We start from the raw sequence: 13,382 nt of genomic DNA, 5'->3' as shown, positions 1-13,382 counted from the left end.
TAGTTCGAATCGCTGGAAGTGCTCTAAAGTGGAGCACTGTGAGCCTTTCCAAATTTTATATTGTAAATTTCCCCACATTGAAGTTATTTTTTGCCACACGACCCCACATTTTAAATTATATATTTTCTCCTTTATCTTAAAACCCCCAATGAATAATAAATCGTATAATTTCTTATCCAAATAAGAAAAAACAGTTTACAAAATTTTAAGTATACTTTACGTTCCTAAAACATATATATAAAGAAATTTACAAAATAGGAGCCGGAAAAGCTTCTTTTCTATTTTGCCCCTCTCTCTCTCTCTCTCTCTATCTGTTTATTTTCTCTTTCGCTCCTCCGCTGTAGAGAATCTAGAATCCCCTTCTTCTTTCCATTTCGTTTCCCTCCACAGATCTCCAAATTCCCTCTCTCCAACCCTAAATTCATCGTCCCACACTCTCTCTCAACAATTCACACTGATCCATTTTCTCTGCGCGGATGGTTCTAGAAACTTCCATGAACCTTCCCGATAAGGCGCGTTTCGCTGCTCTCTTCATGGACCACCGCCACCCTTACCATGCCTGAGCTGCGTAGCAGACCACGCAGAACCCGGGCACCCAAAAACCCCGACCCGATTCTGAACCAGAACCCGAACCCGATCACCCAGCCTCAGCCTCAGCCTCAGCCTCAACCACATCAGAAGCTAACTGTACGGAAGAGTAGGACCGCACAGAGAATAACAATAATAATCAGAAGAAGAATAAGGAAAAGAAGGCAGTTGGTGTCGGCAAGAGGAGGAGGGCCAAGGCTGGTCCGGTCTTTGAAACGAGGTCGTTTAAGTTAGACGAAGAACAGGCTGGTGGTGAGGGAGCCATGGATGAGTACGATAGCGGTGGCCGCAGTGCCGATAAAGGTCCCGGAGCTGAGGATGAGGGCTCAGCTCCTATTCCCGAGAAGGTCAGTCTCTCTTTCACTGCCTTTCATTGCATTTCACTTTTTCGCTTTCTATATTTTCCTGTTAGTTTACGTTTGGATAATGAGTAAGCTGAGAAAATGAAGGGAAGATATAAAATTTTGTGTATTTTTTTCTCATTGCCATTTTTTGAACTGAGAAGTGGAAGAAAAATTCAAAATTCAAAATTCAAAATATAATTTTTTGTTTATTAGTCTTAATATGTCGATTTGGGCAGTGAACTCTTTGTGAGTGGGGGCGTGGCAACAACGTGCAGTTTCTTTCTTAACATTGTGTTTGCACAGCGAACTATTTAGCATTATAGCATATCATGGTTTTTTGCTAATTGTTTTATATTCATTCTTCGATTTATTGACAACAGGTCCAGGTTGGTGGTTCCCCAGTATACAAAATAGAAAAGAAATTGGGGAAAGGAGGCTTTGGACAAGTGTATGTAGGTCGACGCATGGGGGCTGGCCCTGGAGCTGTTGAGGTGTGCAATCATCTTCTTCATGGCATAACATCATTGTATAATTTGTTTTTGAAAAAAAAAAAGACGTTATGTTGGATTTGTATTGTTAACATAGCTGTTTGATCTAAATTTTAGGTTGCGTTGAAATTTGAGCATAGAAGCAGCAAAGGATGTAACTATGGCCCACCTTACGAATGGCAAATTTACAAGTAAGATGCTCCTATCTTCCCTTGTAGTGTGTTCGTTCTATACAAATCACATTCTCACCTTCCCAGTCTTATATTGTGACTCTTACTTAATCTTATGTCTGTACAGTGCACTCGGTGGTAGTCATGGGGTGCCACGAGTTCATTATAAGGGCCGTCAAGCCGACTACTACATCATGGTATGAGTTGTTTGCGCAAATTTCATTCTAATTGTAGTTTCTAATTAGCCAAGTTTGAGAATTTATGGAATCAGCCCTATTTTGTGTACAGGTGATGGATATGCTTGGACCTAGCTTGTGGGATGTCTGGAATAACAGCTCACACACGTAAGTTTCTCCCATCTTTATACAAAAAATAAGAAAGGTATTTTCATTTTCTTCTTGCAACACTTATATCGCGGTCTGCTGCTCTAACACTCACTTCTACCTTTTCAATTTCAGGATGTCAATTGAAATGGTTGCGTGTATTGCCATTGAGGCAATATCCATATTGGAGAAGATGCACTCTAGAGGGTGATAATTTTATTTCAAATTTTCTGATGATTAGTTTTTCTCTTTTCAATATAATTAGTAGTTACGTTGAGGTCATTGCAAATATAGTTCACTTGTTTTTCGTGAAGATAGAATTCCATTGGTCAGAGAGTTATTTGATTTAATTCAAATCTTCATATTCTAATCCCTGTAATTGTGCCATGTGGGCTGTGTCAGTGCCACAACATCCTGATACTTCTTTCCTATATCAATGCCTCATTTTAGTGCGTGATGGATGTCTGTTTAGTATGGTATATGTAGATGAGTGACGAGCAATATGTTGAATTCCTGTTAACCTGGTTTTCCATAAATGAAATAAAATGGCAATGTTGAGTTGCTCTCCGTGGTTTGCTTATCAAGTTATTTACAATTTCTCTGATGGTGTTCACGACAGATATGTACATGGGGATGTGAAACCTGAGAACTTTTTGCTTGGTCCCCCTGGGACTCTTGAAGAGAAGAAGCTGTTTCTTGTTGACCTTGGATTAGGTAAGTCGTAGTTATATGATCCCACTTACACCCGAAATTACTTGTCTGAGTAGTGTACCTAATACCTTATCATCTTGTTTCCTGTTTTGACTTGACAGCCACCAGGTGGCGAGATTCAACTGGCCAGCATGTTGACTATGATCAACGACCAGATGTTTTCAGGTGAAATAAACGCTGGTTAATTATTTGACCATAAAATGTGATTTACCCTTGCAACTAAACCAAAAAACAAAAACCAACTGATATGTATACTGATCATTAATGTACTGCAGGGGAACGGTAAGGTATGCAAGTGTGCATGCTCATCTTGGTAGAACTGGAAGCAGGCGAGATGACTTGGAATCTCTAGCTTACACCCTGATATTTCTTCTTCGTGGCAGGTTGCCATGGCAAGGATATCAGGTTCATAATTTCCAGAATTTGAGTAGGCTTATGCTTCTATTTAATAGTGTATGCCACTCTAACACAATATTTTTGTTAGGGAGAAAATAAAGGATTCCTTGTCTGCAAGAAAAAGATGGCCACTTCCCCAGAAGCTCTGTGTTGCTCCTGCCCTCAACCATTCAGACAGTTTGTTGAGTATGTGGTGAATTTGAAGTTTGACGAAGAACCGAACTATGCAAAATATATATCCCTTTTTGATGGGATTGTTGGTCCAAATCCAGATATCAGGCCAATAAATACTGATGGTGCTCAGAAGGTACTTTTAATGTTCTTGCATCTATACGGGCTGTTTTTAGGTACCATTACTTATGGACCTTGGCTTCGAAATCATCTAACTTATATTTGTTGCATTGTAAAGCTTATATGTCAGGTTGGACAAAAGAGAGGAAGATTGACCATGGAGGAGGAGGATGATGAGCAACCAAAGAAGAAGATTCGTATGGGGATGCCTGCAACACAATGGATTAGTGTATACAATGCTCGTAGGCCTATGAAGCAAAGGTTCATTCATTAAAGTTACATACTGGACTCTGTAATTCAAATTTGACCTAGAAGTGAACTAAGTAGATGTTTCCATCTCTCGTAGATATCACTATAATGTTGCAGATGTGAGGCTCTCCCAACACATTGAGAAAGGAAATGAGGACGGGTTATTTATTAGCAGTGTGGCTTCCTGTTCAAATCTTTGGGCTCTTATTATGGATGCTGGCACTGGCTTCAGTTCCCAAGTTTATGAACTTTCTCCCTATTTTCTTCATAAGGTTTGTGTTCCATTAAATCTAGAATGGTTGTCTATCGAATATTTGGATTTAGCTAGCTACTATTATTGCAACTAGCATTGTTTTTTTTATTGATCAAATTATTTCTTTTATAATTTATACTACGCCACATGGATTATTATGATTGCATGTGTAAGGAGATACATCAATCATGCCATTTATTTCTGTTTTGAAGGAATGGATTATGGAGCAATGGGACAAAAACTACTATATCAGCGCAATAGCAGGAACTAGCAATGGAAGCTCATTAGTTGTAATGTCTAAAGGTTAGTCTAAGTATCTGTGTCTCTATAGCTCGATTGCTTTACCAATTTAGTCATCTAACTTGACCTCTATTGCTTCATATAGGGACACAATTCTTACAGCAGTCCTATAAAGTCAGTGAGTCATTTCCTTTCAAGTGGATTAATAAAAAATGGAGGGAAGGATTTTATGTTACTGCAATGGCCACTGCCGGGAGTAGATGGGCTATTGTTATGTCCCGTGGTGCAGGATTTTCTGACCAGGTCTTATTTGGATTTCCAAATATGTATGGTGAAATACCATGTAGTGGTGAAGAAAAGATTCTGATAAGTGTGTTTTGTCTCCCTTGAAATGAATAATTTCAGGTTGTGGAACTAGATTTCCTGTATCCAAGTGAAGGCATTCATCGAAGGTGGGATCATGGTTTCCGCATCACGTCAACTGCAGCAACTTGGGATCAGGCAGCTTTTGTCCTTAGTGTTCCGAGGAGAAAACTGGCAGATGAAACTCAAGAGACGCTTCGAACTTCTGCCTTTCCTAGTACTCATGTTAAGGTGGGTTATTTTATTAATTATTTTCTTCCTGTTTGTGGTTTCTATTTCATTCTTCTTTCTGAAGGCTCAAGTTTCTGTGGGAAATTGTGCAGGAGAAATGGGGAAAAAACCTGTATATTGCATCTATTTGTTACGGTCGAACTGTCTCATGAACAGCCAAAGCCAAAGTTATGTTGGGATGCCACTGATGAAATTCTGACGATTCACCTTTATGAACCACAAGCCAGCTTTTACCATTTAGTGACTGTTCAGAAGCAAAAATCCTCTCACGGGAAATTTGATTGGTCTTTGCATATGGGAGTTGATGTATGCTAAACTCTTCTTTATCGCCACCATAACATACATCTGTTACAAGTACTTGTGCACTGTCTTTCAATCTTCTGAGCTTATTTATATCTTTCATGTCCATTGGGAAGTTGTTTATTCTTGCCTATCGTTAGAAAGTTTGTATATTTCTGAGCAATAATTCCTCGGTTGAAGGCATGTGCACAAGTCATGTTTTGATTATTGATAGAATTTGGGAAAGTGCTCCTATGATTAGATGTGTCTCTGGACATTCTGAGCCCTTAAGTCTGTACTTAGTTTTCTTCATTTTTTCCCCGGGGGGTGAGAGAGCTCCTTTGTGGACTTTAAGATGAGATGTCTCAGTTTGACCTGAAAAACAGGAAACAGTTGTATACTTGAAAGCATGAGTATGTAATGGTTTCTTAATTATTTTTTGTTTGTCTCGACCTCTTTCCAAACGCTTGTGTCCTTTGAATTACCAGCCACTGGTTATATACATTGCTGACCAATTCATGTCAGTATTACACATAAAGTTGGCGATATGAATATGCTAGATGTTCAGTGAATAAATGAATATCACAGGTTGAATAGTTGATAATTTTGGTCAAGGTCTTTGAAGCAGAACCACAATAGGGAAGGTTATATTGCACCAATTGATGAAGTAAGACCTGTGATGCCAAGAAAAGAAAGACCACCTATCTTAACATTGGTAAGTTGTAGGTCACAAGGAAATTTTATTTAAATTTCTCTTTATTGCAGTTTATATTGTGATTTTCTGTCTGGTTTTGTAGCTATATGGATTCATTATCTATTAGACAGCACTCAGTTCTTTTATTATGCTAAATCTCCTTAGCACTTCTTTCTGGTCGTCTCTTCGTTTTTTTTCATTTATTAATCGTTTTGTATGATGTAAACCTCCGTCTTTGTATTAGATATATGTGAGCTGCATGTGTGTGTGTGGCTTTGTGGTTCTTGCATATCCAGCCATGGTGATGCTATTGGAGAAAGTGGAAGTTGTCAAACCACAAGGTATGATATCTTGTATTAATAACATTCCCCCCAACTACTACTGTTAAACTTCAAGACATGACTGCCGTTTTGTGTGACTGCATTATTTTCATGCATTTCTAACTTTCATTTATGAGCCTGCTCTTTGTAATTACCACAAGAGAAGTACAAATTTGTCTTATTGTGTAACTAGTATCCGCATTGGTTTCTGTTCCGTTTTGATGGATTTAGTGTGTATAAGATTACTGTGGATTAATGTTGGTTTTAATTCGAAGCACCTATTTCACGGGACTGGGAATTAATTGCCCAACTAACAGACCAAAATTTAGTATTAGCCTTATATAAATATTTTGTCTCTTTCCGGAAACTCCTGTTCATCTGTCTTAATTGGACAGAGTACTGAAGTTAGTGATACCAGAAGCAGGATGGGGAATGTTAGTTGGGAGAAATGGTTAAACGTTCTAGATAGTGCTTAGGAAAGTTAACTGATTTCATCTAGGTATAAGAAACGTAGTTAAATGCAATAGAACAGATTAAGAGCTAGAAAAATGAATCTTGCATCACGAGTATACGTTTGCATATGCCGAAAAGCATTGTTCGGCTTTTAGGAAAATAAGAAATAAAACAAGTAAAAGAATGAGGAGCCTTTACGAGCCTATAATTTGGAAGTTGTAATGGGTGCTTTCAGTCTAATGACTTGATTGAGTTAAGCGGCACACGACCTCTTAAAATGTTCAGGAACTATGCATGTTGTGCAAATTTCATTTATGCTAATATTTTAATTGTATGTCAGTCTAGAAGAAGAATGGTGCAGTACACCCATACATTTACAACGTTCCTCTCAACTCCCCAAGCCATTTGGTTTTATTTCCAGTTGCAGAGCCAAAATGGCCCCATCTTAGCCCGGAATATGGCAATGGTGTGCAGAATTTTCTAGATTGAACTGACCAGACCGACTTGAATCTGGCAGGTCAGAAAATGCAGCCAGGTCATGAATTGGCATTTCAGAAGACAAATTGAATCTATCATGAACCGGCCGAGGCATGATTGTTGTTAAACTATTGTCGAATATAATCAAATTTTTACTGTGGGAATGATTTCAATTGTTGCCATCATCATCGTATGTTTAAATGTAAAAATTACTTAACTCTGATCACTTTGGTTCCTTCCCCTTTTGGCAACAGACGTCTGCCGGTAGGCCATAGCATAACTAGCGAGATGGTAACTTTTAAACATCATATGCAACGACCCATTTTTGTTTAAAGTCTTTTCCTTTCCCAATATGACAACTTGGTTTTGTTAAAACGTTTTTCTCAATATCAATGCCATCCTTAATCACGGAAGAAAATAAAAAAGGACGATTAGTACCCAGCTATGAAGCGATTAGTAAAGAGTTTAGGTTTAGGGTTAAGATGTTTGATGGAGGAAATGTTGAATGGATTCTAGGAGTAAGTGAATTGATAAGACCAACTTTATCACACCCCCCTCACCACCCGAAAAAGACCAAAGGATAAACGGCATGTCGTAGATGATCAGTGATTATTTTTGAGTGCGTATTGCACAGTAACTCGCAGAAACTCTCCAACAGAAATTTGGCGCCTGCATTGCATTGTGTTTAGGCTTTGATTTGAAAGTTTATGGGTTTAAGCTCAATGGTTTTGCTCTGCTCTGGATTCAAAGATTTCTGGCTATATTTAATAGCTTTAATGGAGAACAGGAGGAAGGAATGGGCTTGGTACGGCACACCTTGGGAAATTGTATAGCCAAGAAAGTGAAACGCATTAGAATTATGGAAGTTTCTACAATGCTTATGGAAAGTTGGCAGGCACCTTGTGTTTGTACCCATTGCCCATTTTTCCCCGCCAGACCACCGAAAACGAGTCATGGTTTGACTACGTTTTCTATACCTGCCTGTATCCATACATCCACAGTACGGTAGAACAACCCTAGAAGGCTAGAACTACACCAACCAATATCACAATTCTCATTAAAGGGTTGGAGTGATCCATCAAACTCACAACCACATAAGACTAACGCACATCAACTTGCCAGTACTCAACACTAATGAGTTCCCTTGCAAAGATTGACATCAACTCGTGCCGGTTCATGCCCTCACACAGCTCGAGGGCAAAAAATTGACAAAACTGAGCTGGCTTTAGTGAAAAACCATTACGACAGTGCATGGAACCTCTAATGTGTTGGCCTTCGACACAATCTTCTCAATCGAACTCTTTCCTGGAGGAAATTAAGTATCATAACATCAGCAGTTACATACCTGAAGACAGAATCGAAAAAAAGAAAAAACTACTAACAATACTTGCCTCGATGTTGTCATGATTATACCGAATTGAGAAAAGACACCTGCATCCCCTTATATCGTGCATTTTCCTTTGGATTTCAATAATATGAGCATCATAGTAGATTGCTTGATCTCTTCTCTCCTAATTATTACCAAACCACCAAAACGTGAACACTACCAACTTGAAACTGCTGTTGGTTATAGTATACCAAAACGGACCACAACTTTGGGAATTACCTGGAAGCAGAGGACAAGGTCTCCAACCTTCAAATTTTGACATTCTGAATGCTCCAGTGGTACAGAGCGTTCTCGCACTGCTCTTTTTACATTGACCCACTCATCTTCTTCAGCTCCAAATCCAACAAATCTGACACGAACTTCCTTTAATAAATGACAAAATCCATTTAATGAATTTATGTATGATTAGGACTGACTTTTGTACACTGTTTTCTAAATCTAAGTCTGGTCTCCAGTTAGATTTATATGGACTCAGAGTTCAGCCCACTGTAAATTGGAAGCAGTCAGCAGTATAATCATCAATAGAGCAATAGGTTACGATTTAAATACTTACAGTTTCCCCCAAACTAAGAGACCTGTGAGCAAGGAACGACTCAACATCATACCTGCAAAGTGATATAAGAGATTCAGACTCCACAGAGAGTGGAGAAACGGATGGTGGAACAGGGAGAGCATCTAATTGGCAAAACATCACATTCAAATTAAAGTGTTGAGAAAATATTATCTTTCCATTACAATTACTATCAGGGTAGCTATGTTTGCACTAGGCAATCAGAACATACAATTCAAAGAGGCACAAATTTTAGGAAGTCTTTCATGGTCACTAACAAGTTGAATAGCAAAGATTTAGGAAATACTCATGCACTGAAACTGTACTTAAATCTTCATTATATCTTCTATGTTTTGCCCCACCTCTTGTTTTAAAGTTGAGGTGGTTAAAAAGACCTTGAGGCATTAAACTTCTACTGTTGTCAGGTTAATTAAAGTGTGCATGACCATTCATTCCTTAAATCCTGCATCAAATGCCTCATATCAATCTTTTTTATGATTTAATATAAGCCTAGCTTTCCAAGCCCACCCAATTAAACACAAGGTCTTCCTTTGTAGTGCTGAAAATCTTGTTAAGAAGTGTACCATAAAATACGCTAATAGCAAACAAGTTAGAGCTTATAGTAGTAATAACAAGAAACTGATGAGCTAAACATAAAAGGACCACCAAGAAATCCAATGACAAAGTCACCCTTGTTTGTATACTAACCATGCCCCATCTTTTGATGACCTTGCCTCAAATTCCAACTCTGATATGTTTCCGGTCTTTTCTTCTGCTTTCAAATGCACAATAGTAAAATTGGAATAAAATGATATGTGAATGATATTCTGTGAAACAGAAACAGTTCAAACATGAAATAACTTATTAGATATGACATTCAGTGGCTGGCTGGTAATAGAATGACAAATATATATAATACAGTTCAAAACTTCAACTAGCTCGGTTGGTTTGTGGTTCACTATTTCTCTATTTTGGCTATAATAAATGAGCTCACCATACAAAAATCAGATTTAACCAGTTTGCAAAAGCCTTACAAGCTTGCATAGTACTACTGCCTAGACATAAAAGCAACAAGAAGTTATGAGAAGCACCTTTAGGGATTTCAGAACTTCCAAGTGCCTTATTCGAAGGGCGAATTCCCTGTTGCTCAGAGATATTTTTGGATATGTTAGGCAATTCTTGCGCTCTATTCTGCAACCAACTTTGCACCTAAGACAATTGCAACAGAGTAGGGCTCTAAAAATGATTAATCAAGGACACCTTATGGTAACAATAGCAACAAAAATATCATGGTATTATACTGCAATAAAAGTAAAGGAAGAGAGAGCGAATGAAATGTGCAACCTCAGTCCATTTCACAATCGGTTTCCCAGCACGACCTGCGGAGCGACTGCATAAGCATAACAAGCCAAAGCAAGACTTAGAGTAGGGACAAATATTTCTCAGAAAGAAGAATCAGTAACCATGAAATGAAACTCACTTAAAACATTTTGCAATATTTTGACAAAATTGTCGCTCCAGCACTTGTTCTCCTAATTCCCTTAGCAATCTCTCCATTTTCTGAGTCTGTTCATAATGGTGGTGGAAAAAAACCAAATAAAAGCAAAGCGCAATTAATTTCAACAGATAATCACCAATTAAGGATTGAATTGAGTGAGCATGCGAGTTTTCTACTGACTTATTAATAATGGCATTCTTCAAGACATGGAAATCAGACAATGTAAATCACATTAGACAGTCTATATTTTCAAAAGAAGACCGCAGAAGCTGGGTGATATAGTAATTTTCAATAAACAAGCAATTCCCAGATAATGATAAAGGAAAAATAAATGAATTTAATAGAAAAAGGTGGAGAAGGAAGAGAAATTTATTCATTACCTCGGCCTTTGTAAAGCCAATGTGAACCTCTCTGTGTCTTGGACGAAGACGCTCCATTTACTCTCTCTATCTCTCTCTGAAACCCTAACTTTAAACTTTGTATATTTGATTTCTTTCCAACTCTCCCTTTCTAATGGAAAACCCTAGAACTTCTACCAACAAGCACCTTTTTGTTCTGATTTCTTTTTCGGATTTTTTCGTCTTCAAACAGAGCTCACTGTTCTGTACTTTCAAGTTTAACATGGCATGGAAGGTCTGCTGTGTCTGCCTTTTTATGGACTTTGCTTTCTCACATGGGAAAGTGAAGACAGGCTGAATTGATATGGTCCCAACTCAAAGCCCAGCCCAGCCCAGCCCAGAAGAGTGTTCAGGCTCCCCGTCCATTTATGGGAACCTGGGTGGAAGAGGCAGTTTGTACTTTAAATTCAGATATTGGAATATCATACTTTACTTGCTGTATCATTAGGCATATAATTAACAGATAAAAAATTAAAAATAAAAAGGTTTTTCCGCTGCCGGGAGTCGAACTCGGATGATAAACTCAAACCATTTTATTGGGCTACAGCGGATTGGATGCTATAGATGGGAAATATAATAATATAAATGAACATTTTTACGCATATAAAAAAAATTATCAAAAAATTAAAAGAGGTTTTCCGCTGCCGGGATTCGAACCCGGATGATAAACTCAATCCAATTTATTGGGCTACAGCGGATTGGATGCTATAGATGGGAAATATAATAATATAAATGAACATTATTACGCATATAAAAAAAATTATCAAAAAATTGAAAGAGGTTTTCCGCTGCCGGGATTCAAACCCGGATGATAAACTCAATCCAATTTATTGAGCTACAGCGGATTGGATGCTATTAATGGGAATAAAAAGCTATATAAATGAAAACTATTAGGAAAACAAAAAAGAAAATAAAATTTATTTAAAATATAAAAAAAAAAAAATCCGCTGCCAAGATTCAAACCCGAATGATAAACTCAATCCAATTTATTGGGCTACAGCGGACTCTTGTTAGATAATGGAATAACAGTCATATATATCATGAAACAGTGTTGCAATTAAACCTGACCCGAGTACAGTCAATAGTAGTTATCTAAGCATGAAGGATGAGTTTGGATCGCCGGGGTGGCAGCACGAGGCAAAGGGCAGCTACAAGTATAGAAATATATCAGCATTCAAAACCTACTTGTTTGTTGAGGTCAATTTTTTTATTTTATTTGGAGAATTATCACACTCCCTCCCACCAACTTGGATGTACAAGTTTCTCACAATAATTGTTTCATTTGTTTTACATGCATATATAATATATTAATGCTTTAACGTGCACAGAACAAAGAATTAATTAAAGATATATTTTTTTTTTCCATAAGATATATCTCATTAGGTCATCATAACATACAACAAATTTAGGGATTTGATACTTTCTTGTCCCATTCTATTCTAAGATTTTTCTTAGAAAATTAATATGCAACCATAGGCATCCGCCGTTGTACAATGTTGATAAATGCATACATTATACATTTTTTTAAGGAATATTTTTTTATTAAGATGAGCGACAATATATTAAACTCACACACACAACAACACAATACATATATTATGCTTATTATCAATAATAGTGCGCACATGTTACATAATAATAATGATAATTATTTGATACTATGTGTGAGTGAATATATTGGGTCGCGATTTTAATAATAAACTACATGTCGTATTACTTGTTTCAGAGACGGCTGCAGAGTCCAAGCCTCCAACCAGTACGGTAATTTGGACGAATTGATTGGCTAAGAATTGATGAATTTGCTGGGGGTAGTTCCGGATGTGCCAACAACTATTTTATTAATAGACCCGAGAAAATCACGCAGCCATCAACCATGAAAGAAAGCAAGTATGAACTGTTTGAATATGGTGTTGCCTACCATTCATATTCATAGAGTCATGCGATCTGTGTTAGGTGCGATGCCTTCTCTTCTACATTTTTGAAGAACAATTTCGTAGCATATAATCACAAGACACCCTTTTCTTATAAGCCGAGATGATGTTCGAGTAGTTGCATGTGAAAACAAAAAGGTTTTTATTTTTATTTTTATTTTTATTTTTATTTATAAATATATTTTTTTATATGTTCATGATTACTGACAAACGTTCGAAATGAGTTTGGATCCGCTCATTTTGACTTTTACTAGTATTCGTTAGTATCATGAACAAATTTTGATTAAAAATAATGTCCAAAGAAAAGGGAAAGGAATTTTTTTGACTGGTCTAAGTAAAAATCACACAAATTATGGTGACGTTCTTTCACGATTTCAAAGTTCAAACGCGTATTAGCTTACAGTAGAATGACAACTTGCGCATATGAATGCGAGAAATTATTTTCTAATTCTTACCCACAAAGAACGCTGCAAAAGATTCTTGCTTTTTCTTTTCTTTATACGTTACGACTACCCAGTCAATTTCTATGTCCCAAAAATTTCTTTCTTGGTGTACGTGCCATTTTTCTTTGATATCTTTCCATTTGTTGAATAAATCTCTTATTTTAAAATAAGAGAGTAGATTAGAAAGTAGAAGTTTTTCTTTTTTCGAAATTAAAAGAGCTCCTCAGTTCGAATCCCCTCTTTTCCGTTGATGAAAAAAAAAAGGTCATGCTAGGGAGACCAACTTGGGATACCAACTTGTGTAC

The 13,382-nt window shown here is 37.3% G+C and overlaps 2 protein-coding genes across 3 annotated transcripts; one reads left to right on the top strand and one right to left on the bottom strand.

Moving 5' to 3' along the window:
- The first annotated feature begins 264 nt into the window (after positions 1–264).
- Positions 265–5,361, top strand: LOC110761197 (Protein kinase family protein). 2 transcript variants are annotated; one of them, XM_088246617.1, is made up of 17 exons: positions 265–656; positions 773–935; positions 1,313–1,423; positions 1,538–1,611; positions 1,718–1,787; positions 1,879–1,934; positions 2,049–2,120; positions 2,533–2,627; positions 2,726–2,789; positions 2,900–3,029; positions 3,109–3,327; positions 3,430–3,572; positions 3,658–3,832; positions 4,026–4,116; positions 4,199–4,356; positions 4,459–4,647; positions 4,740–5,361. In XM_088246617.1, the coding sequence occupies exons 1-17, from the start codon at positions 556–558 to the stop codon at positions 4,797–4,799; spliced, it is 1,971 nt and encodes a 656-aa protein (XP_088102743.1). In that variant the 5' UTR covers positions 265–555; the 3' UTR covers positions 4,800–5,361. The 2 variants fall into 2 exon arrangements, with proteins under 2 accessions (XP_088102743.1, XP_021819316.1); XM_021963624.2 differs by having other exon boundaries at positions 266–935.
- Positions 5,362–7,693: 2,332 nt separating this feature from the next.
- On the bottom strand, positions 7,694–10,995 carry LOC110761200 (protein SAWADEE HOMEODOMAIN HOMOLOG 1-like). Its single transcript, XM_021963626.2, has 9 exons — positions 10,686–10,995; positions 10,288–10,373; positions 10,152–10,197; positions 9,899–10,016; positions 9,516–9,579; positions 8,811–8,862; positions 8,477–8,620; positions 8,262–8,381; positions 7,694–8,175 (listed from the first exon to the last, which is right to left on the bottom strand). Exons 1-9 carry the CDS (start codon positions 10,740–10,742, stop codon positions 8,131–8,133), a joined length of 732 nt encoding a protein of 243 aa, XP_021819318.1. The 5' UTR covers positions 10,743–10,995; the 3' UTR covers positions 7,694–8,130.
- Between the last annotated feature and the right edge of the window lie 2,387 nt (positions 10,996–13,382).

Source organism: Prunus avium, chromosome 1, assembly GCF_965620075.1.
Source record: "Prunus avium chromosome 1, drPruAviu1.hap1.1, whole genome shotgun sequence".
NCBI classification, from domain to species: Eukaryota; Viridiplantae; Streptophyta; class Magnoliopsida; order Rosales; family Rosaceae; genus Prunus; species Prunus avium.
The sequence above is the reverse complement of the archived record's forward strand: the minus strand, read 5'-3'. Positions and strand labels throughout refer to the sequence as shown.